The sequence below is a fragment of the Ptychodera flava genome, chromosome 3 (genome assembly GCF_041260155.1).
Source record: "Ptychodera flava strain L36383 chromosome 3, AS_Pfla_20210202, whole genome shotgun sequence".
NCBI classification, from domain to species: Eukaryota; Metazoa; Hemichordata; class Enteropneusta; family Ptychoderidae; genus Ptychodera; species Ptychodera flava.
This window is the reverse complement of record NC_091930.1, coordinates 4,020,507-4,047,771: the sequence shown is the minus strand read 5'-3', so window position 1 is coordinate 4,047,771 and position 27,265 is coordinate 4,020,507. Positions and strand designations below refer to the sequence as shown.

The following is a 27,265-nucleotide window of genomic DNA, read 5'->3' as shown; positions in this document are numbered from 1 at the left end:
TATATATATATATATATATATCATCAAGTTTTTGAGTAATAATATCGGTTACTAAAGTTTCATGCATCCTTCAATTCTCAGATTTTGTACTTTAAGTAATTTGCGTTATTTTAATAACACCCTGCTTTTACCATTACGCACTCTCATTTCCCCTTGGGACATGGGTATAATTTCATTGGTACATACATACACGCTGAACGTTTCCTACAAGTAATATCAAAGAGAAATTAAAGCATAAATTAAAGTCACAACCTGTCTAAAATGAAAACATTGATAAATGGTTGCACAATGATTGATATCGTTTTCAACCAAGGAAATTGAACCATGGAACCACAGCGTGTCGTGTTGTTCTTGTATTTCTGAGAATTCCCAATAATAACGGAAGTTTAATCTTTCCTTTATTATCTTGAATCATCGATGTTATGATCAGGCAGACTTGTTTTTTGTGCGTAAAACGTATAAAATTCACATCGTCAGGTGTCAGTATCCCGTTTGATGGAAGTCTGAGTGGTATTGGGTGTCGCTAATTGAATTGGTTTATTTGCAAAATGCACGGTGTGACTCACGGCGCGAAACAAAAAAAAACCGCCAGTCATATTGCTATCCGATAAAATTACAAAACCGGAAAAACGGCAGATAAAAACACTAAGTGGAGAGAATAAAAAACAGACGACGTTTCGAGTATAAACCTTTGTCGTTTTTCCGGTATTGTAATTTTATCTATTTTATAGTCACTAGTGCGGTTTCATACATTTTTTTACCTTTATGAAGGTTTTTTAAGATTTTATATAACAATAAGTTCGGGCAGCGAAATGGTTACCTGGAAACCAGCGGCTTTGCTGCGCGTAAGGTATTATGTATCGCGTGGGCTGGCAATTTTCTGTTTCCATCGATCGAATTTACCTTGTCATGCGCATATTTTTTGTGCGTTCCAAGACGTCAATGTAAAGAAAATTGAGTTTAGGCTGCATTCACAAACACCTCCGGAGGGGGAGGCAGAATTGACGGAGGTGAGAATATCAAGGGTATGTTGGGGCGACTGAAGGGATATGGGAACTTTAAGGGGGAGCTTTAAGCAAAATTGTCTCTGATTGATATGAAATATGTGTTGGGTTGTCTTTTAAATAAAAAGTCACAAAAAATAAATTGTGTTGGAAAAACACATTCTTTGTCGTACATTTATTATTAAGAACACATTTACAAACACAAACAGGTACTTTCTGACATCCATAGACATTAACCCAGATCACGTTGAACTGCTCCAACCTCTTTGTCCTGTGTGTCAACAGAAACGTTAATATTGTTTAAATTTACAGAGCAGTACAAAGAATACAGTGATACGTTTGTTCAAATGCTCAATATTTAGGATTTACGAAACAGCCCATCCACAACCTTTCATTCTCTAGCAGACTTGGATAACTAAAAGTTAGACCTTGAAATTGGCAGTCGTTGACAACCGTGCTGAAAACAATTTGTGAGACCCCTTTCCATACATTTGCATTTGAACAGTGGAAGTCAAAGGTCACGTTTAATAGGACACAAATGGAGCAGCATACACACTCTGCCTGGCCTTTCAGTAACAACTCAGATTTCTGGGTGAGAGTAGGCAATTTACGTGACCCTGGAGTGACCTTACATCCTGGTATTTTTTATTGGTATGGCATCATACAACAATCAAATTTCTCCCTTTTGTATTCCAAAATCAGGCAAGTGTTAATTCGAAGGGGATTTAAAATTATACCAAGTCCGTAGGAAGGCATTGGAAAAAAGGGAGACCTTTTTTGGGTTCTTCCCTCTCCAGATGTGGTTGTAAATGCAGCTTAATACAGACATTCTTGGTTCGATACATGTTTGCTGAATTTTGAACGATATCAGGGCTCCTGCTCAATACCTTCGCGCAAAGCGCGCAAACTCTGTCCCAAGAGAAATGTTACAAAACACGCAGGGAAATTCTGCGCGACCAACAGTACAATTCTCGTTCAAAAGATATACCTTCCTACCTATTCCATTGCAATTAAAACTGTATTTATCCCATTTAAGTGACAGTGCATGTTCAAATTCATCCTTGCGACGTGTGAAATTCAAAATGGCCGCCATCCCTGTGTTAGCTCTATGGGGAAAAATTTAATTTTGCATTTTCGAAAAACTAAGACGGTGAAAGCTTTTCTTTTTTCAAGAGCTTTAGCCCCACAAGTGGAACATCAGAAAAAAAAATGTAGAAATTTGAGAGTCCGAATATCTGTCCCCGAGGCGCGTTCTACCTCAGTAGATCTAAATGCTAACCTGACCAATGTTAATTTGAGTTCAACGTAACGACAGAAAAATGAATTTCTATTTGAACTTCATGTTTGCAGTGACTCCTCTGAGCTCTTATTCAAATTATCGCTTACGTTATAATTTCCCTTGTATAGCTGTGCTGTCCCTACAAAGTAGAAAGGGGGTCCGTTCGAGGCAAAACGTTACGAGACTTAGATATTTTACGTCATTGGTATTTGCCGGTCATGTGAGTGAAAAGGGCAAATTGTTGTTTAACCCATGGAGATCTATATACTTGTATAGATGCTTTCTGACTATTTCGCCACCTTTAATTAATTCATGTAGATTACGCGCCTAACAAATCTGTCACTTTGCTTGGCATCTCGTCCTGCAGACACTGCAGTCTCGCGAGATCCCGTAAAGTATCGCACCTCATACACAATGTCTTGTTTCGTGCCTGCAATGCAAGGTATTAGTTAACGAAGCTGAACTTTGACCCAGAGACAATTAATCATCTTTTATATTCATAAATTCAATTCTTTGCCATTTGCACATTCAGACGAGAGAGTGAGTGTACAAAAGGGCGGAAATCATGCTTCCATCCATCATTTCAAACTTTTAAAAATAGAGTTTTAATGTCTTCTTCAGCAAAGGAAGATTTGTCTACTTTGAATGATTTATCAGTATTTCATTCTACTGTCAATATTTAAATCGCAATACGGGATTTCTAGGGGATTTTGTTCCATCAGACATTAAGTCATTTTAATCGGGTTTTTTTTCTTCCTTTGATTGTTATTACTTAATCGTTTTATTTCAATGCATCGCAGTAAATTTCAGCATCGACTTTTGTTTTTCTACTGCCCAGTCATTAGGCTGGCTTCCTTTACTACTGTTTGTAAAGATTAAAAACGAATCTGAGGCAACTTTAACGGCTGTAAGATAGGAGTTCGGATGATGACATCTGTAAAATATTGGCTTTTTCAAACTAAATGACGTACAGGAATATTGGGGTTTTTCCCCGAACTAAACGAAGTACAAATACATCGTTAAATTCGCTTGGCTTACAAATTAAATTTATGTAAGTTGCAGCGGCCATCTTTGGTGACGCTCTACATTTTCTCACCTGCAAGTGTTCCTAAAAACCTTTGGTATAGTAAGGAGGTTTGCCGGCGAGAAACGGACAGATCCGTACTTGGCATGGTGCAAGTCATTATATACCGCCGTGCATCATTGCGGACAAAAAAAATCCACTGCTTCAAAATACATGTGCCTCGCTCTCTTCTTCGCTATGTCAGAGATTCCAATGAAGATAGCCGCTTCAAAAAAATGTCACGTTTTTTTTGAAATAGAGAATGTTGTGAAGTCAACACTTTGACGCAAGCGTTTCCAATACTATTACTTCCCCGGGCTTTGTTAAAATGAATGGCGGGAACTCAAATAATGCCTACACCATCTACATAGAAATAGCTCTTTGCCTTGAATTGCTCTTTATATTGAATTTGATGTCAATCAAAGAGGTCGTGTTTGAATGGCAAATTGGGAAAAGCGTATCCTTGTCATAATAATAATTACCTAATTAAATGACTGTCTGCGCAGATTGCGATTATTCTGTATCCTTGACTGCGTAAAAGCTACAGGCTAAGAAATCTCTCGTCTGTTTGTCACAATCTGTTGGGTGCATTGGATTTCTCAATAAAAGCGCGCTATGTATATATGTATCTCGCGTTCGATTCAATTTACAGAGTATATGCAAGCGAACTGGGCTGCACTAATTGCGTTTGGAGAATCCAAAACGAACTGCACAACATTGTCTGGTTGTTGGTTCTGCAGACTGCCCAGACACTTATTGACATTCAGTGATTACACGCACTTAGTGAACTCCGTCGTTCCGTTTGTAAACATCGCATCATCGGAGATTAGAACGGAACGTTCGCCTGTCCTCTGCATGCATGGTGACAGCGACGTCGTGAGTGAGTATGTATGTATGTATGTATGTATGTATGTATGTATGTATGTATGTATGTATGTATGTATGTATGTATGTATGTGTGTGTGTATGTATGTATGTCTGTCTGTCTGTCTGTCTGTATGTATGTATGTATGTATGTATGTATGTATGTATGTATGTATGTATGTATGTATGTATGTATGTATACATGCATGCATGCATGTGTGTGTATGTATGTATGTCTGTATGTATATATCTATGTATGTATGTATGTATGTATGTATGTATGTATGTATGTATGTATGTATGTATGTATGTATGTATGTATGTATGTATGTATGTATGTATGTATACATGCATGCATGCGTGTGTGTGTGTATGTATGTATGTATGTATGTATGTATGTATGTATGTATGTATGTATGTATGTATGTATGTATGTATGTATGTATGTATGTATACATGCATGCATGCGTGTGTGTGTGTGTATGTATGTGTGTATGTCTGTATGTATATATGTATGTATGTATGTATGTATGTATGTATGTATGTATGTATGTATGTATGTATGTATGTATGTATGTATGTATGTATGCCCAGACACTTATTGACATACATACATACATACATATGTATGTATGTATGTATGTATGTATGAATTTTATGTATGAATTTTAACAAACATCATTAAAAAATCAAATATGTATGTATGTATGTATGTATGTATGTATGTATGTATGTATGTATGTATGTATGTATGTATGTATGTATGTATGTATGTATGTATGTATGTATGTATGTATGTATGTATGTATGTATGTATGTATGTATGTATGTATGTATGTATGTATGTATGTATGTATGTATGTATATGTATGTATGTATGTATGTATGTATGTATGTATGTATGTATGTATGTATGTATGTATGTATGTATGTATGTATGTATGTATGTATATATGTGTGTATATGTATGTATGTATGTATGTATGTATGTATGTATGTATGTATGTATGTATGTATGTATGTATGTATGTATGTATGTATGCATGCATGCATGCATGCATGCATGCATGCATGCATGTATTGTATGTATGTATGTATGTATGTATGTATGTATGTATGTATGTATGTATGTATGTATGTATGTATGTATGTATGTATGTATGTATGTATGTATGTATGTATGTATGTATGTATGTATGTATGTATGTATGTATGTATGTATGTATGCATGCGTGCGTGCGTGCGTGCGTGCATGTATGTATGTATGTATGTATGTATGTATGTATGTATGTATGTATGTATGTATGTATGTATGTATGTATGTATGTATGTATGTATGTATGTATGTATACATGCATGCATGCATGTGTGTGTATGTATGTATGTATGTATGTCTGTATGTATATATGTATGTATGTATGTATGTATGTATGTATGTATGTATGTATGTATGTATGTATGTATGTATGTATGTATGTATGTATGTATGTATGTATGTATGTATGTATGTATGTATGTATGTATGTATGTATGTATGTATGTATGTATGTATGTATGTATGTATACATGCATGCATGCGTGTGTGTGTGTGTATGTATGTGTGTATGTCTGTATGTATATATGTATGTATGTATGTATGTATGTATGTATGTATGTATGTATGTATGTATGTATGTATGTATGTATGTATGTATGTATGTATGTATGTATGTATGTATGTATGTATGCCCAGACACTTATTGACATACATACATACATATGTATGTATGTATGTATGTATGTATGAATTTTATGTATGAATTTTAACAAACATCATTAAAAAATCAAATATGTATGTATGTATGTATGTATGTATGTATGTCTGTATGTATGTATGTATGTATGTATGTATGTATGTATGTATGTATGTATGTATGTATGTATGTATGTATGTATGTATGTATGTATGTATGTATGTGTGTGTGTATGTATGTATGTATGTATGTATGTATGTATGTATGTATGTATGTATGTATGTATGTATGTGTGTATATGTATGTATGTATGTATGTATGTATGTAGTATGTATGTATGTATGTATGTATGTATGTATGTATGTATGTATGTATGTATGTATGTATGTATGTATATATGTGTGTATATGTATGTATGTATGTATGTATGTATGTATGTATGTATGTATGTATGTATGTATGTATGTATGTATGTATGCATGCATGCATGCATGCATGCATGCATGCATGCATGCATGTATGTATGTATGTATGTATGTATGTATGTATGTATGTATGTATGTATGTATGTATGTATGTATGTATGTATGTATGTATGTATGTATGTATGTATGTATGTATGTATGTATGTATGTATGTATGTATGTATGTATGCATGCATGCATGCATGCGTGTGTGTATGTATGTATGTATGTATGTATGTATGTATGTATGTATGTATGTATGTATGTATGTATGTATGTATGTATGTATGTATGTATGTATGTATGTATGTATACATGCATGCATGCATGTGTGTGTATGTATGTATGTATGTATGTCTGTATGTATGTATGTATGTATGTATGTATGTATGTATGTATGTATGTATGTATGTATGTATGTATGTATGTATGTATGTATGTATGTATGTATGTATACATGCATGCATGCATGTGTGTGTGTATGTATGTATGTATGTATGTATGTATGTATGTATGTATGTATGTATGTATGTATGTATGTATGTATGTATGTATGTATGTATGTATGTATGTATGTATGTATGTATGTATGTATGTATGTATGTATGTATGTATGTATGTATACATGCATGCATGCGTGTGTGTGTGTATGTATGTATGTATGTCTGTATGTATATATGTATGTATGTATGTATGTATGTATGTATGTATGTATGTATGTATGTATGTATGTATGTATGTATGTATGTATGTATGTATGTATGCCCAGACACTTATTGACATACATACATACATATGTATGTATGTATGTATGTATGAATTTTATGTATGAATTTTAACAAACATCATTAAAAAATCAAATATGTATGTATGTATGTATGTATGTATGTATGTCTGTATGTCTGTATGTATGTATGTATGTATGTATGTATGTATGTATGTATGTATGTATGTATGTATGTATGTATGTATGTATGTATGTATGTATGTATGTATGTATGTATGTATGTATGTATGTATGTATGTATGTGTGTATATGTATGTATGTATGTATGTATGTATGTATGTATGTATGTATGTATGTATGTATGTATGCATGCATGCATGCATGCATGCATGCATGCATGCATGTATGTATGTATGTATGTATGTATGTATGTATGTATGTATGTATGTATGTATGTATGTATGTATGTATGTATGTGTGTGTGTATATGTATGTATGTATGTATGTATGTATGTATGTATGTATGTATGTATGTATGTATGTATGTATGTATGTATGTATGTATATATATGTGTATATGTATGTATGTATGTATGTATGTATGTATGTATGTATGTATGTATGTATGTATGTATGTATGTATGTATGTGTGTGTGTATATGTATGTATGTATGTATGTATGTATGTATGTATGTATGTATGTATGTATGTATGTATGTATGTATATATATGTGTATATGTATGTATGTATGTATGTATGTATGTATGTATGTATGTATGTATGTATGTATGTATGTATGTATGTATGTATGTATGTATGCATGCATGCATGCATGCATGCATGCATGCATGCATGTATGTATGTATGTATGTATGTATGTATGTATGTATTGTATGTATGTATGTATGTATGTATGTATGTATGTATCTCTGTAATGCATATGTTTATGTGTCTCTCTCTCTATGTATGCACCTATGTGTCTAAGTATATAATCATAACATACCTTTCACAACATTCCTCCAAAGCATTTAGATTTTCGCCTAGACTTACGATAACTGATTAGTTTTTGTTGACCTAAGACTATATTATTTTGGTTGTGATAATTTACGGAAGATATTTTCGTCAAATTTGATCAACTCTGTAATTATGGGTTTTTGCCGTTTTCTATTGTGTTATGGGCTTGCGTTGGTCAGTCAACAATATCGTTCAAAAGACATAATGCTCTACATCACGTCGATATTGCTTCTCATGAAAAGACCCAGTTGTTTTCGGCAGTGTTTGTCTCTACAACACAAGACGACAGGGTATTTATAAACGGTGCCATTCGCATGGTGTACAGTGTGCAGATTCGTCGAAAAAGCAGGGAAGAATTCTTTGATTTTTAATGATGTTTGTTAAAATTCAGTGAGGTAGGATTCAGTATGGAATATTACAAAGGTGCATTTTACAATTTTCCCTCAACGTTTTCTAAATCTCTTTACGAACATCAATTTAGAAGTATAAGACTAAAATACCACGCACAAACTGAACATGAAGTGAGATAAGATAAGATAAGATGAGATGAGATGAGATGAGATAAGATATTAGTATGATAAGACAGTAAATAATATGGCTCAGATCCACTAATAATGTACGATTGCTTTTTACAATAATTGCAATGTACATGTATACGCTTTCTCCTTGGTACGTCATCGAACGTTCACACAGTCGGTAAGCTTACCCATAGTGAGGCTGGTCAAAAAGCTGCCCCTAAAGCGTAAGTCTCAGGTGACCGCTTGAAAATTCCAATAGTTGGAGTCGGCTTCGGTTGTATACGGACGCGATAGCCTAGTCTGACAGGCTAGGCTGATAACTGTTTAAGGTAGAACGCGCCTTGGGGACAGTCGGACTCAAAAATTTCAACAATTCTTTTCTGATCTACCACTTGTCCGGACTCATTTTAAAGCTCTTGGAGAAAGAAATACTGTCACCGTGTTAGTTATTCGAAAATTCAAAATTTACCCTCTCTCAAGAGTTAATTTGGGAATAGCGGCCATTTTGAATTTCAAATATCGCAAAATGTTGGGTAATTTGTTTCTCTATTTTCAAACTTTTATTGTTGATTTGGTAAGAGAATGGTTGAAAGTATCATTCAGGAAAGTTTGAGCAAAACTTTCAGTCTTTCACTTTCGAGGCGATTACTACCTTAAAGTATATATTTTCTGAAACCCAGATTTTCATTAACAAACTCTGTGAGTCATTTTTCGTAATCATTGTTCGTACAAAGATCATGCGACAGTTAATTTGAATAGTGTTTCAAAATTTGGGTTTTTACTTTCCCTGTACAAACGCTGCATGTTGTTAGATCTGGATCAATAAACATCGTCTCGTCATAGAAAACAATCAGGAACCTAAAAACCAAAATGGCGGACTCACATTGCAAAATTGATCAGACAATATTTAATCACACAAATTTCACACGGAAACACTGCAGCATATGTACAGTGGAAGGAAACAAACTGATTTTGAGAGGTTACCTAAATTTGCTGTCACGTGTTCCTGATGAGAACAATGATTACAAATACGTATAACGTCATTCACCAATATCTGGGCTTTTTGAAATAATATATTTATATGGGTAACAATCTCTGTTTTTTGCAGAGAATACATTGTTTTCAAATCCAACCAAGCCTCATTCTGTATCAGCATAGCTACAGTAGGCAATTATGTCGCTATGAAATCACTGGAACGCATACGCTACCATCCCCCACCTGGCATATACCCTCTAAAATCGATCCATGTTCAGCGCCAACTATACAATGACGCAACCAATAGCATGACATGAATATTGTAACAGTGTATCCAAAATGATTGTTACGTTATTTTACTCGTACGCTGAACCACGTGTATGCAACGCTGGTTTAGCGCGCGCCGGTGCCGCACTGGCCCGGTACACGCCAAACAATATAGCGCGATATTTTGCGATATATAAAAACGTGTAACGGGAGGTTGCGATATAGAAACACGTGGTGCGATTTTTGCGCTCGCTAATCGAAATACAGCCAAACCTCCCCCCCCCCCCCCCCAAAGCCAGAAATTGCGTTTACCATGCGCGTGTTATAATTGTCTACGGCCGCTAAACACTAATACCCAAGGTACGATGGTGATTGATCAAAGTTAAAACATGTTTGTCATAATGTACATCCTATAATTTAAATGTTGCAGCTATAATGATGAGGTGCCTCTAGATATCTTGCACGAAATACATTGTTTATGAACAAGAAACTCGCACAGGCGCAGTTCCGACGACTGTTTCCCTTTAACAGATATGGTTCGTCTGCTGTAATATCTGACGCCTCCCCCTACGGAAAAACGATCAGTGGTTTTTTAACCGATTTATCATTAGGAGCGAGTCGCATGTATCCCTGGTTACAGCGCTTTGTGCGAGCTGCTAAAAAGACCCCATTGATCATACCGGTGTTATTATAGTGAAAGTGCGCTTAATCATGTAATGCTTCGACGCTACCACGGGGACGCGCATGCACGCTGCCCGTTGCCAAGACAACGCGATTTGTTTGATGTATTGTGCCACCGCCAATGTAATTAAGATGAATGGCGTGTTCTACTCAGCCAGAGCGACCTTCGTGGGAATTCTGGCTCCACTTTTGTCGCGGTAATAGACGACCTCGAGGTCGATGACGAAATAATTCTGAACGCAACCAGGCACGTGAGTGCTGCAAACGAACGGGGAATACGGTAATAGAAACCTGTTTTCCTGGTTGCGACAATGTTATGCTTTGAAGTTTTGCCGCGCCTTTTGATTTTGAGCAGCGGTACATGCCTTTCTTCCATACGGTATACACATTTCTCTCGTTCCGACCTCGTTTCGGCCCGCAGCTGTCACTGACCCTCTGGCCATCAAACGTTCTTCTGTCAGCTTGCCTCCAAAACGGTGACTTCTCTCTTTTCTAAATTGTCCTTTTCGTGGACATGAGACTTAATACGGTAAATTTCGTAAAAAGTCCGATCTACATGCGATGCGCACTGCGCTGCGCGGCCTGATGTTTGTATTTCTCGCTTGCAGCGCCCTCAATAGGGTATTGTAGCCTGCGCACGATAATAATACAAACGGGAAGGAATGTTCCTATACTAATTAAAGTCAATCATTGAATTCTGGGAACAATGTACTCTGTAACCTTCCTCGAAAATAGTCCCGTCACTGCTGTCACTGCATGACGTAATCATCCGCAAGTTCCGATTTCTCGGGAATTCTTTTTAGCGCTACTTCCGTACCAGTCACAAATTGCTGTAAATATTTGATGTAATTTCCCGGAGACAAAAATTATAACGTGTCTCAAATTATCAACAGCTGAGACTGCATATCGAAAAGATTCAACGTATTTCAAGATGGCGAATTTTTTTGAAAAAAAACCCACAAAATCGCCTCTTTCATCTGATGAAATGCTATTTGAGTGTATTTATAATTTCTCTGATCCGGAATTCTATCTTTCGGTGGCTACCTGTTGACGCCCTTGATATGGCGCGATGTAGAATGAAACAACGATACAAAGGACAGACCGTCGCGATTTAAAATTTGATGCAGGGGCCAGACGCGCATTCGATGCAAGTCGCCCTTTCCCAGATACATCACAAAGGGGCACCATAAACAGCGCGATATAAAAGCTTTCACATTTCCTAAGTCGATGATTGATGATGTCTGTCGGCAGAGACGTAAGCAGAGAATAAAAATGTCCCCGCACAGGAAAACAAAAATAATTGTTAGCCCGAGGGTACAAAACACGGTGTTGATGAAGCTGCAAACAATGGCTTCTCCCGGGAGAGGCGTCTTACGACATACTTTGGGGTTAAACAAAATTAATTAGTTTTTGCCATGATAGGGAAACAGACTGATGATAATGAATCATAAACGACAAAATTTTATGATGGTGTCGCTTGAGTTTGGTATTTGTACTTTTTTTTCGTTTATTTTATCGTTATCTGCATTCAGCACGCTGTGATAAAATTCGTTCACTCAGACACGTTGCCAAGCAACGCTCAATTTATCTTTTGCGCCAGTTTTGTGGATGTGCCAAAAAAACCCTTGTCTCGCAAGAAAAAGAGTCTAATTTCGAACGTTCATACACTGCGAGTTTGCTCTTCGCTCGTTTTTGTTTGTTTGTTTTGACCACGTGACTCAATCTCTAGATCATCCCCGGCCTGTGTTATCATTTCTATGAAATCGCGCGTGGCTTCTCATCCGAACACAGTAGTACCTCGTTCCCTCGAGCTTTTAATCAGTAAATCAACTGTAGTAATTTTCTTTTTTCTTGACTTTTGCCATTTTTTTTTTATTTCAGCCTGCTGAAAATAAAATGTTTGTTTGCGCGATGAATAACTGTCTTAGATATCATTGAAAACTGCTCCCAAGTCGCTCATCCACCGCGCTGGTGGCGATGCGTGTGGTCGTTACTGACCGTCACAGCCGCGCGCCGCTTTAAAAAAATCCGATTGCCTCGTTCTTGAAAAGAAGCCTTAACCTTGCGAATTTATTTCACTGAACAGTTCACCACACAAGGACGCTGTGTTGACAATGTTAGGGTATTACACTGAAAGTCACGAAAAGAGACATACCATTAAGATTTTCATGATAGCGATATCGAGGTCGTTCAAAGATGGAGGATTGCCTTTATCATAATTGAGAATCTCTCAGCTGTGCGCTCTCATGGTAATCTGCGATTTCTATTCACGTTGCTTCGGAACAAGATACTGTACATGCGTGCATGGTTTTTAGAATGTTTCATTATTTAGCCCGGCGGCGGTCGTCTTATACCGTCTCTAGATGCTGCACACCCCGGGGTCACTGCATTCTCTCACTGAATAACCCGAACTACATGTAAAGCCAAGCCCTCTACCCTAGTGGCTACACTGTTGTATCCCTGTCGATAATATCGATAACGAGTAGCCGTGAAAGCGTCAAGGAAGAATGTGCCTCGGGGACAAACATTCGGACTCTCAAATTTTCCACTACTTTTCTAGTCTACCGCTTGGTGGGCAGATTTTAAAGCTCTCAAAGAAAGACAAATGTTCACCGTCTAAGTTGTTGTGGGTTTGTTTGGTTTGTTTTTTGTTTTTTTTTTGGGGGGGGGGGTTGAAAACTGAAAATGCTATTTTTTCCCAAAGAGTTAACACAGGGATGGCGCCAATTCTGAATTGAAAATATCGGTGAATGTTAGGAAATTTGTTTCTTTTAGTTCCAAACTTTGCACGGTGACCCCCGATTTTCATTCTTGATTTGGTAGCAGGATGGTTGAAATAATCCTTTAGGAAAGTTTCAGCAAAAGTTTAAGTATTTCAACTTCGAGGCACATACTACCTTAACTGATCATGACCCCCGGAATTCGTGGACATGTCCGAGTTTGCTTTTCTTTCCAGATGGAATTTTCCAAAGATATTTTAAAATTCTCCCCAAAATATGTCGAAAATAAGAAAATAAAACGAAAAGGGGTAAAAGCAATCAATAATGGAGAATGGTCGAATCTGTGCTTTCGGTGCAGAAATGTCATCACCGAGTAAAATGAAAATAATGAAATGTAGAGAAAAGTGATTACACGGTCGATAAGCCAATGAACGAGGGCATTAAAGGGTAAGAACTACGAATAGGAATCGAAAGCATTTTACAGAGGCATACCGACAGGCCCGCCATCTTGGTTTCTCAGGTAAGTCTTGCAAAGGTTATCCCGTGACTGGGTCGAAAAGATAATGGAGAGAGGCAAATGCTGCATTTTTAATTCGGCTTTTTTATTCATAATAGAATGTACAGAATCAGGTCGCACACGTTTATGACGGCATGATGACGTGCATATGAAAGCGACTAGTCGTCATGGCAACATCAATCGCTGAGCACCTCCGGAAAAGGTGACTGTCCGCTCGGGGCGGAATAAGTAGTTGCCAGGTATACTAGGGCACAGGGAAACATAAACGTTGGCATAAAATTGCTTCAGTTCCTGTACAGATTTGCGACTGCTAAAGGAATATTCGCTCATGTCTGACTCTGACGTTCAGATATAGCGTAGGTGTATTGGGAAATGACCGAAAGAGGCATATCTGGTGATAAGTATCGCTGTGTCTTTATCATACGACAGGAGAGAGCAAGTAGGTTTAACTGCTCGCTCGGCGCTCTGTGTCGTCATGATGTTTCCAGTACAATAAAACTGCCCACTTATTGCTTTATTTTTAATTCAAAATTATAATTAGAGTTTGGATTTTGTTAAGAAATAGTCATGAAATAAGAATGCTCTAGTGTGATTAGCCCATACTGGAATAAATTTGACCGACAGTAAATATGAACTCGCGTGAACTTAACTAAATTAACTTCCTTTTGCAACGTGCTAAGTACGCGTGTACTTCCTCGAAAAAGAGGAAAACGCTGTCGTACTTCGAGGACGTTCCCCGTAAAAACAATATTAAATTTACTTAACGCGGTCCTTGAACTGCATATTAAAAAGAGACTGCGCCAAATACAGACCTATAAATATCGCAGACTCAGTGTCATGTTCAACGCCAGTCATGTAAATCCAAAAGCCACGACAAGTCCAGTTATCATGGCTTCATGAAATGGGCTGGGTTGGTACATGTTGCTTATACACGCACACCTACCTACCTACCTACCTACCTACCTACCTACCTACCTACCTACCTACCTACAAACAAATATACATACATACATACACACACACACATACATACATACATACATACATACATACATACATACATACATACATACATACATACATACATACATACATACATACATACATACATACATACACGCGTTTTGATTTCTTTCTTATAGAAACATCCAAGGATAAATTTACTATTTAGCATGAATGTGCTTCCATCTTAGAGTGCAATTAGTTTCTTCCAAAGACTGGTGTATTACGAGAACCGCACATTATGATTTTAAAACGATCTTCCAGCAACCTTGTCTAACATAGACCATCATTCGCTATGTCTCTGATACTCCCTATGTATGCGAACATTCTGGTATTATCATATATGCGTAAACCTGTCCGCAAAATTACCAAATATGGTAAAATCGGATTTTTTTAATATAGTTCATTTTTCATCAAAATGAGGCTATAACCTATGCCATAATCTCAACCCCGGCTGTGGCTTATCAACTTTTCAAACAGCCGCAGAGCTAAACCCTGATTTTTCTGTTGAATTCTGTCACAAAATTGATTGAATCGGTTTCTTCAAACCTACAATTCGAATTATTCGTGCTCTGAAATTTTGAGAAGTTGGGTGTTATAGATGTTTAGTGTTTTTATAAACGTATGTGGTAACCAAATCTAATCCAAGATTGGCCTGTTTTTTTAATATATGGTAAATATTCGTTACGTTAAGATAGTTACCATAGTTAGTTTTCGAACTGGTTACGTTTCTTCAGACGTCGCTGCCATGAGTAGGTTTACTGTCTCTTCACTGGAGTTCAGTGGTGGCTTACACAAAGTGCAATGCTCTCAACTCAATGTCGCCTTATCAAAATGACGCCTGATTTGTAGGCAGGTGTTAAATGTCGAAAGATTGCCACAAATTCTCCTTCAATGTCCATCGTCAGAAAATTCCATAAATGACAATAGAGATAATCACTTCAATGAAATAATTCGCGGCATGCATTCTGAGAAAGAATTTCTGCATACTAATTTTAGGTGCCTGGCGATTTTACAAAGTGCTTGCAGATGCGGTGAAGACGATGTGAATTTGTGACGTAATTCCCACTCAGCAGACAGAACTCGGTGAGACGGAATGAGAACGAAGGTAAGGTTCATTAAATATGCATGTCTGTCTGCTTTGCTGTCTATCTGTCGATTTGTCTGTGTGTCTGAAATTATTCCAATAAAAAGTAACCATCATCAATCATACAGTATGAAGGGAAATTGAACGAGAGCAGAGTGCCGTTTCTCATAGCAACAGTGTCGTCCGCTTTAATGATAAACAATTTTTCCTACGTTACAAGCCATACGGCATTATTGTATGTATGTATGTATGTATGTATGTATGTATGTATGTATGTATGTATGAGTAGCTATATATGTGTATTATGTACATTTCATGTGTTTAGTATATAAACATGTATCCATATATGGTATCATGTACTCCTACATATACAGTATATACTGCTTGTAAAACAGTTCACTTCCCCTTGCTCTCGCTATTCAGACTGCCATCGACGGTGTTAGCGTGGCTTTTATGATTGATTACAAATTTTATATGAATATATCGACAAATCCATGCGAATTCGTAGTGAGCGTCGAATTATCTAGGAGCCTTTACAAACGTCTTCCATCTCGTAATCAGCTCAGATTTTATTTCTTTTTATTTATGTACTCTCAGCCAACTGTCTATCTTGATATTGTCCATGCAATGTAACGAGGCGTAAGCTACCACTGGGCGCATAGAATTCGAGTTCCATTTGCACATTGACGTATTCACTTACACGTGACGTAGGAATATCAAAATAAAACACTTGTGGATGTGTTCGCAGAATGAGATCAACTGTTGGCCGGTGAAAGACAATTTTCTTCGCAATCCGTTTAAAGACTCGGGGGACTGGGCACGAATGATCTCTTGGCCTTATTTACTTTTTCAGGGTAATTTTACAAGCTTCATATATATTCAGGACGCAGCGAAAATGAGAGTTCGGTTTCAACCCGTGCGCGATCGATGTTCCGCATAAACCGCGGGGTTCATTCAAACGATATGGTATGACGAATTTAATTTCATTGGCGTGTGTATGCTTTTCTTAACGTATGTCTGTCTGTCGGTCAATCAGTTTTTCAATATGTTTTTTTAGGTCGGTGTACTTCGATTCTTTCAGTTAAGTAGAATACAATATCCTCTACAACATATGACTCTCAAAAGTCGCTGAAAACTTCTCGTAAACATTCATTATTGTTGACATCTCTTTTGTAATGTATGTTTCCGTTTGACATACCCTTAGGAAACATAGCAGGTCCGTCATAAACTTATTTTATTTTTATTTTTATTTGGATGTGACACATAAAAAACAGCAATATTCTTTTTGAAAATGCGAAAAAACAGCTGAGAGTCGAAGGGTTTTAAAAAAGGAAACACACATAGTTTTGCCTGTTGCTTTGAGGTTCGGTAGCTGCAAATTCTAAGTACTTGTTGGGTCATAAAAGGGGAAAGTAAAAAGGACAATGTTATAAAGATACTGGGAAACTTTGCAGTTTATGGGATTCCCCACCCCCTTCACTTCATCGGAAACTGTGTTTAGATCTTTCCTCACTTGATCTTTCTGAGAATATTCCACTGCCTTGTTCTTTAGTCAAATAAACAGTTCACATTCCTGCCCTACGCGTAAAAAAAACTGAAACTTAACTAACTTCCCGTAAGTATATCGCGGTTAATTGAAATGTTGTTGATGACTCAGGGCGATCTTGTCCTGGGAAAACGACGCCTACGAATTCTCGGAAACAGCCATGTTGATCAGGGAAGATCTTATCCCACTGATAAAGACGATAGATAGGTGCGTTTGATTTTTTTGTTTTTCAGCTACTGCTTTCGCTCGCAGCCATGCTACGAGTTTGCGTGTTATCCATTAGAAACCGCTCAGCTGAGAGATGATAGGGTATTATTACCTTTTAACACGTTTTCTGCACAGCGTGATTACATTCGCTGTATGCCTAACCTATAAACTGACTGTTCTTACGTTGCTTCTTGCCAGACTCGGTTCACTTCTCCTTGCGACAGTAACGTGCAAAAGCCGTTACAGGCTCGGGCGAGACCTTGTTCAGGTTCGCGACTATCGTTCCAAAATGACAGTTTAATGTCGTAAAACCTGCCGCTTTTGACGGGGTAAAGTCCCCTACATGAAGACATTTGATCTCAGTTCGCTTCCTGTTCACATCGCTCTTCATTTATTTTATTTTCCGGGATCCGTTCAGGGGCAAATGTAATGGGAAAAACATGTTCACTTTGGCGCCAAATTTATTGAGACCAATTGTCTATTTTTTTGTCGAAAGCGGTGCAGTCTTGCAGATGAAACGTCAAAAGGTGCGGGAACCAAGGCTATGCAAATTTATCTAGTCGGAAGTATAGTTTGTATGTGCGTACGATGTCTTACCTTTTTACCGCCCTGAACACGTTTGGAAGTCTTTTATGCACTCTCGCTTTGTCCAAACATTTGGGAGAAGCCCTTCGTATGCTTGGCGCAATGACTGCCAGATAGTCCTCTGGCCATATGATTGACTATCGTCTTCACAAGTAACGCCATAGGAGAGTTACACACATATGTCTTGATCCCTTCCCTATCTTTCTGCCTAATCGACCAAGATACTGATAATAAATGTTGGTGACCCAATTGTTGTTATCTCAAGTGAGATTTTGATCCAACGTTTTATACTAAATGTAAATTTTTACGCTTGTCTTGGGGCCAAACTGTAAACATGTTGAGTTTTGAGCCAAAAGTTTAACGGAAAGCCGTAGAGCTTGTGCTTCGAAGTTCGATTTGTCGAACTCCTGCACCCAATACAGGGCTGGGGGCTTTCTCGGGCCAGAGTCCTATACTGCTATGGGTTATACAAGCATTGCATCTTCACTGATAAACGTAGGCTGTGAGTCATTTATTGCTTCAAAACCTGTTTAAAATCACCTTGAAGTTCTTGTACAAACGTGAATATCTAGCATTGCAAGAGAAAGTGCAAACAAATTGTTTCTTTTAACATGTGAAATAGAGTCTAATTTGATTCTCGACCACTATCAGGAAAACGTGGTTGGATAACAATGTCTGCAATGAGGAGCGTGACCTGCTGACAGAATCCACGAAATTATGGAAACACTTTGATAAAACGTGTCAGTCATAATTTGCTGAAGCAAATTTTGAGTTCTGTCTTTCATTACACAAAAGTCTGTATGCCAAGTGTAAGATTGCAGTGGCACTTTACCCCATCTTTTACCGACATTTTGAAATTATAATTATAATTGCTATGTATCCTCGTTGACTTTATTGGAAGAGACATTATGTTTTTGACTCAGAGAAAAGGAAGCTTTGTAAAATTTAAAACACTCCATAGGTTTCAAAATAAGCCTAGACAAACTATAGACAAGCGAAAGTTTTAATTCATAGATCTTGGGAGTCCAAAAGTCTGTCCTAAAAACATGCATTTTGTAGTAAGACGGTAAAATCGGTCCCAAAAGCATCAAAAGTCATCAATAAAATTAAAAAGCAAATGTGACTGTCTTATCGACGAGTCGAATTTACGAATGTTGGCACGCGTCACTGTGACGTCAGATGAGCCACACCATGTTGCTGGAGATCTGCATCCCTTGAAGAAGTCGTCGACTGAGTCAACCTTTCAATTCTTAGTATCCTTCGTTCAAAGTAGTACATCTGAAGGTCAAGTCATTCCTGTAAACTCCTGGAAATCCGACGTCTCGTCATAATGCACGTGCCCTTCGGCAGAATACAGCGATGGCATATGAATGAATGGTGTTTGCATACAGCCATGCTCAAATCACAACGGGTTCGTTAGAGAGTACGAGCAAATAAAAGGCGGGTTGATGCTGATTTGTGAACTGTACCGTCCATCATGCCAGGGCTGTCCTTCTCTCTACGGTTCGTAACATTTTCAAGAGCCTTCAACTCCCGGGGGTAATTAAGACATCTAGAGCGGTTTCCCAGGGTTGTTCAAGGTCTTGACGTCATGTAATTGACAATCGGGCAGGCAATGAGGAAAAAAATTGATTTATTTGACCTACCCTTCCAGCTTCACGGTGTTACAATTCAAGATTACTCGACGACCATCAATCTCCCGGGCACCAAACCAGTCGATCTCCGACAGGGAGCCTTAGATCTTTCTTAAAGGAAACTTTGAACCATTTCCTTTTAAAGTGAAGGGTAACAATCAGGGGTACCCCTTGAAAAATTGGTAAAATACAAATAAACTCAGATATTTGCCGACCGATAAAATTCAAAATGGCAGCCATCAACGTGTTTACTCTGTGGTGGACTTAAATTGTCGTTTTCAAAAGCTTCTTCGGAGCATAATTTGCTACACATTTGGCCCCCACAAGTGACAGAAAGGAAGTATCGTAACGTTCTGAATATCAGTCCTCAAGGCGCATTCTACCTAAACATATAATTTGCTCGAAATATATGGTACCTAACCCTTTTTTTCCTTTCCAACGTTTATAAGTTCATGAATCACGAGTGTGACAGTGATGTCAATAATACCGATGGAAGGCTAGAGTTCTCTCATCTGCTCATCTCGATGTCAAAAACTAAATGACATCGATTACCGAGAAGATAAAATGTTTAAAAAGCGGGTTTGTATTTTCAAGATACAGTCCCACAATATTGCTGAAATTAACAGGTAATGAAACCTACCACAAGACGAGGGTGCGCCTCAGAAGAGGAATTTGCGCATGCTCGTCAGAGGAAAAAGCAGACACTTAGTGAAATGTTCACGGCTGTTAGATCGCATTGTTGAATGTCACAAATCAAGCCTAAGAAGGGGTAAAACTTGCAAACGACATAGAAATTATGCCCGACTGTTAGTGAAAAAAAAATTCTAGTTAATTTCACGATGTAAAACTGGACTGGTATTCGCATCCTTCACCACTCAAGTTAGACGGCTTCCTTGATACTTCCTTCCCATAAATTGAAGAACAGATAGCCCAGGTTATGATGAAAAGCAATTTAAATTTGACGCTAAGGTGAGTAATTGAGCAGAGGTGCATGGAGTTCATAATTTGATTTCTTCAAATGTAGTGCGAAGGACATGTCTTTCACAAAAGAAATGTGCAAGAAAAATTGAACGCATCAAGTTCAAGTTACGGATTATTGAAACACACACTCGCTAAGAATAGCGCGGTGACATTGAATCATGCAGTATTGTGCATGATTCAATAAGTAGCTTGAAGATACAACAGGGCTATCTGTCAGTCAAGATTAAATTTGTCTTTTGCGCTCGGATACCTTCAAAAAACAATGATTGAAGACGCTGCCTGTAGCAGTCCCTTTATTTAGCAATTATTACATATTATCATGATCACCTCTGTCTTCAGTCTCTCTCTCTCTCTCTCTCTCTCTCTCTCTCTCTCTCTCTCTCTCTCTCTCTCTCTCTCTCTCTCTCTCTCTCCCCATGTCCACATCCACACACGCTCGGTACTGAAGAAACCGTCATTTTCCTACCAAGAATTGTTATTTAACTTGATTTTCATCGCGATGCAACTTTACATTCAGACGCGACGCTGGTGCCAGGTAAACTCCAGGACTTTAACATGGTTAATAAATCAACGCTAAATGGTTTCTATAAATAGCCAGTTAATGAAACTCATATCATTACATTAGTCATGTGATGTGACACAAACAAATATTGATAAGTCCTACACTCGATGCGATTCTCCTATGTTATTAAGAGGAAAACATAACGACACAGACAAAGACTCAGACACAGAAACTGTCCGTTGTCCTCCATCAATGTTAGTATGATATACTTCAGGTATAAGGTGATTTTTACTGGCCATGTTCGGTAAAACGTTGAACAGGCTGCTTTTAGAGTGCAATACGCGACTGCTGTCTCAAAACGCGGTGTGAAGAGTTTAGTTCATCTCATAAAAGCCCGCGAAGAAGCTCAACTCAGTTAATCTTGAGGTTGTACATAGAGTTGTACGTATTAAGTATTTCAGAGAAGTCTCCCATGACGAAGGGCACCCAGCTGAGGGGGCAATGTCGCCAAGGTGCCTGGCTTGTTTGTTTCGAAAAGATTCGTACAGCGAGCGACCATGAAGTAATACTAGCAAATTTATCACGATCGATATAAATTACATTCACACTTGAGTCACAGCGGCAAATGCCAAGCCGTTTTTCGTCGTGACGCCCTCATCTAAAAGCGTATAAGAATAGACTTTTCTGGCTCGTTTTGCGCTCATTATCAGTTACTTTGACAAAAGTCCTCGGGGTGTTTTGTCTCTGTTCTTTCAGAAACTCCCTCGTTCGTGCGCGGACAGTTATCAAAGCGTGCAATTATTTTACTGCAAAATTGTATCCCTTCAAGGAGGAACTAAGATACGCGTCCCTGAAAATAACTTTCGGAAACTCTTTGGAAAGCAAAAAACAAGTCTTGCGGCAAATGCCTGAGATAGGGATAACCAAATGGATCTCAATCAACAAAGAACTATAAACGCCATGCGTCTCCGCTCAGATCTTTTTGAAAACTCTTTCGAAGTAAAAAAAAAAAAAACAGTTTTGCAGCAAATATCTGAGATAGGGATTACTGATGGCGATCAGCAATTGACTGTAAACGTACCGCTACTATCAGACACGTCTTTGGGAAGCAATAACCTAAATACATACATTACTACCATTAATATTATTCATTTGGATCGCTTGCTTTTACTGTATTGGCAACTTTGAATTCCAGGAAATAGCTAGACATAGCTTGATAACATCTGATTGGTTATCCTGGATATTTTTGTAATGTCTTTGTTTTTGTTTGTTTGTTTGTTTTTTGGGGGGTTTTCTATTGTGTGCGTACTCACTTTTGCTTACGTGACAGTCTTTTGTAAGAAACTTTGACGCTGGCTGTTTAACAGTTTTTAGGGATTTTTCCTTTATAGCAACAATATCTTCTTGGTGTATTTTATGGAAAGACACGGCAGTCGACCCATGCAAACCTGTTTTGCTACTGTGACGTTCAATGTTGCTGTCGTTGATTTTTTTATACGTATCTCATTTCCATCGTCAACTGTTAAATTATGACATGAGCCCAACACATGCATGCACCGTCTACTCGAGCGAAATGTTTGTTTAAACTTATATAGAACCGTGGCTACACAAAGCAAAGTGATTTGATGTATGGAAAGAGAAAAAACAAGTGCTAAAACATATCAACAGATAAGGTTCCATCAGCACTAACTTTTACTGTAGTTTCCAGTATCATGGTTTTTTTTTCTGTTGAATACAGTTTATTGTTTTACTTCCAAAAAAATTTTGCCAAAATTCCTAGTATTCAAGCTGTCGCCCAAGTCTGTTAAATGGTTGGAAAACGAAATCTGGTTTGGACTGTAATTCGTTTGTCTACGGTTATGTTACCTTACGAATTCATTATGCTGGCCAATAATATAATGCAGTTCAACGAACTTTAAAGAGAGAAATAAAATCTTTTCTTGTTAAAGCTACAGCTATTTGGTCGCGTGTTATATCCGGGCCTGAATCGCCGGCGATGTCCGTTTCGATACATCCATTTGACTTGCAGATACAGTGCATATATTCGCACCTTCAATTTTTCACACTGCTGTTCTGATCAACTACTTGTTCATTTCGAAGCCCTTTTCTTAAGGTAGTATGCAACTCGGCCTAGCCTTTTGCTCAAACTGCCCTAGCTGAAAATTTCAAAAATTCTCTTGCGAAACCAAGAATAAAAGTAATTCGTCACCGTGCAACGTTTGGTACTAAATAAACAAATTACCAACCATTTACCGATATTTAAAATTCAAAATGGCCGCCATCCAACCTTATCTCCGATGGGGAAAACTGAAGCTTTTGACGTTCAAAAATCTAAGACGATGATATTTTTTCTTATTACAAGGGCTTTAAAATGAGCCCCAGAAGAGGTAGACCAGACAAGTATCGAAAACTTAAGAGTTCAAAAAGCTGTTCCGGAAGTGCATTCTACCTTAACCCTTTGAGCGCTAAAGTCAATTTTTGTCACCCTTATAAATTATACCTCCGTCAATTTTTGTCAGATTTTTGCCAAAATTTTGATACAAAACTGAGGCCGATGAAATGTTGTGTTCATTTGGTTCAAAATTGTCAGAAAAATTACAGAAAAGTTCATAAAAATTGGTAAAATGTTGGACTAAAATTTTGGTGGGAAAAAATACAGCTCTCCAAAGGGTTAACATACATGCACGGTGCCTGGTACTGTGAATTAGGCAGTGATTTTGTGAGTGTGAAGATAAAGTAGACATTGCCATAGGCCAACCCTGGAGGAAAGAAATGCTTTGATAGATATCCAGGCTCTGTATTTTGCCCAGAGGGATTTCAACTTCCCTTTTTTCTATATCAACCTGGATAAAGATATTGAATAGTGACAGACAACTCGCTGTGATTGAAGAACATAGCTGACTGAGCGCATGTCATGTTGTGACTGGAGCGATGCTGCATGTCGTCATTTGTGAGTTTAGGTGATTCATTTTATTTCCCAGCTCATTTGGCAGACACAGAGAGAGCAGTATTTAAACTGACCTTGCGTAACTCACTACCGTGGTCCAGGAAATCACGATGTCATGACCCAGCGAGACGATAATCGCTCACGTCGAACTGCATGGTGGGAAAAACAGGTGAAAGAGTTGTTAGTGCTTAAGTTAGTTTGCACCTCGAAAGAGGAATACTGTACTTTTCTCAAGGAGACTTTCTACCATTCTCTTTCAAACTCAAGAATATGCAAATGTTGATAATGTTTAAGGAGGCACTGTGGACCAGTGGTCAGGGTAACGGACTCACGTACTATCGGAGGATTATGAGTTCGAGACCCAAGTCCCTGTAGATCCAGAGTAGCGGATTCACTGTCGGCGGACGGTGAATTCGAGACTCTAAGCTCGGTGTTGTGCCCTTGAGCAAGGCACTTTACTTCTCTGTGCTCCATTGGGGTAGTGGGTTATGGGTACCTCATCCTGTACATGGACTAGTGCCCGTTGGATTATGGACTAAATAAGTGATGGACTAAATAAGATCCCAGAGCAACAAAGTTCCTCAAAGTCACAGATGTTAAAATGGCCGCCATGCGTACGGTAACTCTGCGTGGAAATGTTACATTTTGACTTTTCTTAAATTTAATTTAGTCCTATCGCTTCAAAACGAACCAACCAAAGTGGTAGATCACAATAAAAAAGTATTGTACAAATTTGAGAGTCCGAATATCTTTCCCCGAGCCGCGTTCTTGCCTAGGTACATTTAAGTGGCGAGAGGAGTGGAAATTAACGCGACGTTTTCGAGCAGCGTCCGCAAATTTGTAGATGCCAATTACCCGCCGGCTGGGAAAAACAATTACGCTAGGGTAGAAGGAAGGTCGTTTGATTTCCTTGAAAAAAACAAGTGCAAAACCTTGAGAGAGAAAAGAATCTGCTTGGAGAAAAGATGCGTTCAAAATTTGGTTGAAATTGGAAGAGCCAAATCGGTTACAGAGCCTGTCAGTGCTTACTTCAATGTATGGTCTGACAACACTGAATGTGTAAGACATACACAAAATATAATTAAATGGTACAGGCATGTGGTGGTGTTGAACTGAAACGCATAATACTAGATGGGGCTTTGTGCATAAGACTCCTCGAAAATGTATCGAATCAAAAGATTTATCGCAGCTCTTCCAAGTCGCCTAGTCCCCCTCGGCCAGTTTGTTTTATTTGCATCCCGTTGTCTTTATTTGTCGCTCTGTTCTGTCTGTATGGGTTTTTTTGTTTTTAATAGTTTGTATGACTGTCTTTTTATTTGCCTGTTTCAAGTCTCTCTCTCTCTCTCTCTCTCTCTCTCTCTCTCTCTCTCTCTCTCTCTCTCTCTCTCTCTCTCTCTCTCTCTCTCTCTCATTCACACCACACGCTCACACACATCCATTTTTCAACTCATAACAAATGATCCGTATTACTCAACCAATGATTCACTGTTCTGTCCATCCATCTTTTTGCTCCCGCTAACCTCATTAACAAGCTATCAACACATAGCAGGGCTCATTAATCTACGAGGAGGGTCTATATCCATGTGCGTGTTTGAGATACCCTCATTATCGCCATCCCGGCATCTCTCCAGAGTGTTATCCATCATAATAAGCTGGGAAATGAACACACCGGCTCTGAGCAAATACCACATTAGCGTCATGATTGACTCACACCGATAGACTTTCTTCATTCGTTGGAGATTTTCTGATGAGATAACGGTATTTTGTTCGAAGAAGTGAAAGTTTGGCGGGGTGGCGAAGTTTTGTTGTTTTGGAGCGCCTTTTGATAAAAGCAGCACTACGTCTGCAGTTTTTCGCGCCAAAATCAATCATGGCCGTTCGAAATACAGATACGCTGATACACTTTTGTCATCGGCTCTGCCATTGTGTTCTGTAATTACGATCATGGTCAACTTAAAAGGGTCAACATCCTCCGCACAGAAGGATAATCAGGTTAATCAGACTTCTAGATGCGTTCCGCATCTTGTCGCCTATTCAACACGCCATTGTCTGAAAGCATTGCACAGTGTACAGCACTGAAATATGGATTCGAGGAGTTATTCACACATAATTAAATTTCATGACGGATATGATGGAAATTGAAATTACACTAATACCTGTTTTTTATAACTCTCCCCGCAGTATATGGCATTGCTGTGTCCACATTTCATCACCCTAATTTCAATACAAGCAAAGCTGCTTATTGGCAAAGGTTCCAACATCCACTATGTAAGCTTAGCATGTCTTATCTCCTTTTCGTAACAAGGACGTAATTAGTCTTATTCAGGAAATGCGATTTTATTTTCAACACGGTATTTGTAAGCGAATTATATTTTGTACTGACTGAATGACGTAAACATATACTTAAGCCCATATAACATTATTTACTTTCGAATCCATATTTTGATTTCAAATATTGGTTGTAGCGCTTGCGCCGCATCTCCGACAAACTAAGCAATGTACACGTAATTGTTCGCGTTCTGCCCGCGTCTAAAACCGGATTACTTTCATATGTGACTACCTCATTACGTGTCTGCTAATACCTTACACGTACTTATATTTCTACCGCCTACCTTCGACCCCTATATCTTTCCCCTTACCTACCATGAACTTACTGACTTTGCTGAACCCTTTTCGGCCACAATGAAAAAAAAATTATCTTGACCAAGGCGGAGAAAGCAACCAATAATAATACCCCACGGCTATTCATCCCTGTGTGATGCATAGCAATCACCTTGCATTCTCTCTTCTGGCCTAGAAATGTGTTGTAGGACTGATGAGCGCCACAGTGGATACAGTTTGGGTTTGTGCATGCAACTATATATTATGCATACCAGCATACATGCATACCCACGCACCGATCTGTCCACATACATACATACATACATACATACATACATACATACAT

At 38.1% G+C, this 27,265-nt stretch overlaps 1 protein-coding gene across 2 annotated transcripts in view; it reads left to right on the top strand.

Moving 5' to 3' along the window:
• LOC139129447 (adhesion G protein-coupled receptor B1-like) overlaps positions 1 to 27,265 on the top strand; it is a 113,266-nt gene that overhangs the window by 14,693 nt on the left and 71,308 nt on the right. For both annotated transcript variants that reach the window (XM_070695078.1, XM_070695079.1), the window contains exon 2: positions 15,829 to 15,937. In XM_070695078.1, the coding sequence (XP_070551179.1) occupies positions 15,926 to 15,937 (12 nt within the window). In that variant the 5' untranslated portion in view covers positions 15,829 to 15,925. The remainder of the gene's footprint in view (positions 1 to 15,828; positions 15,938 to 27,265) is intronic.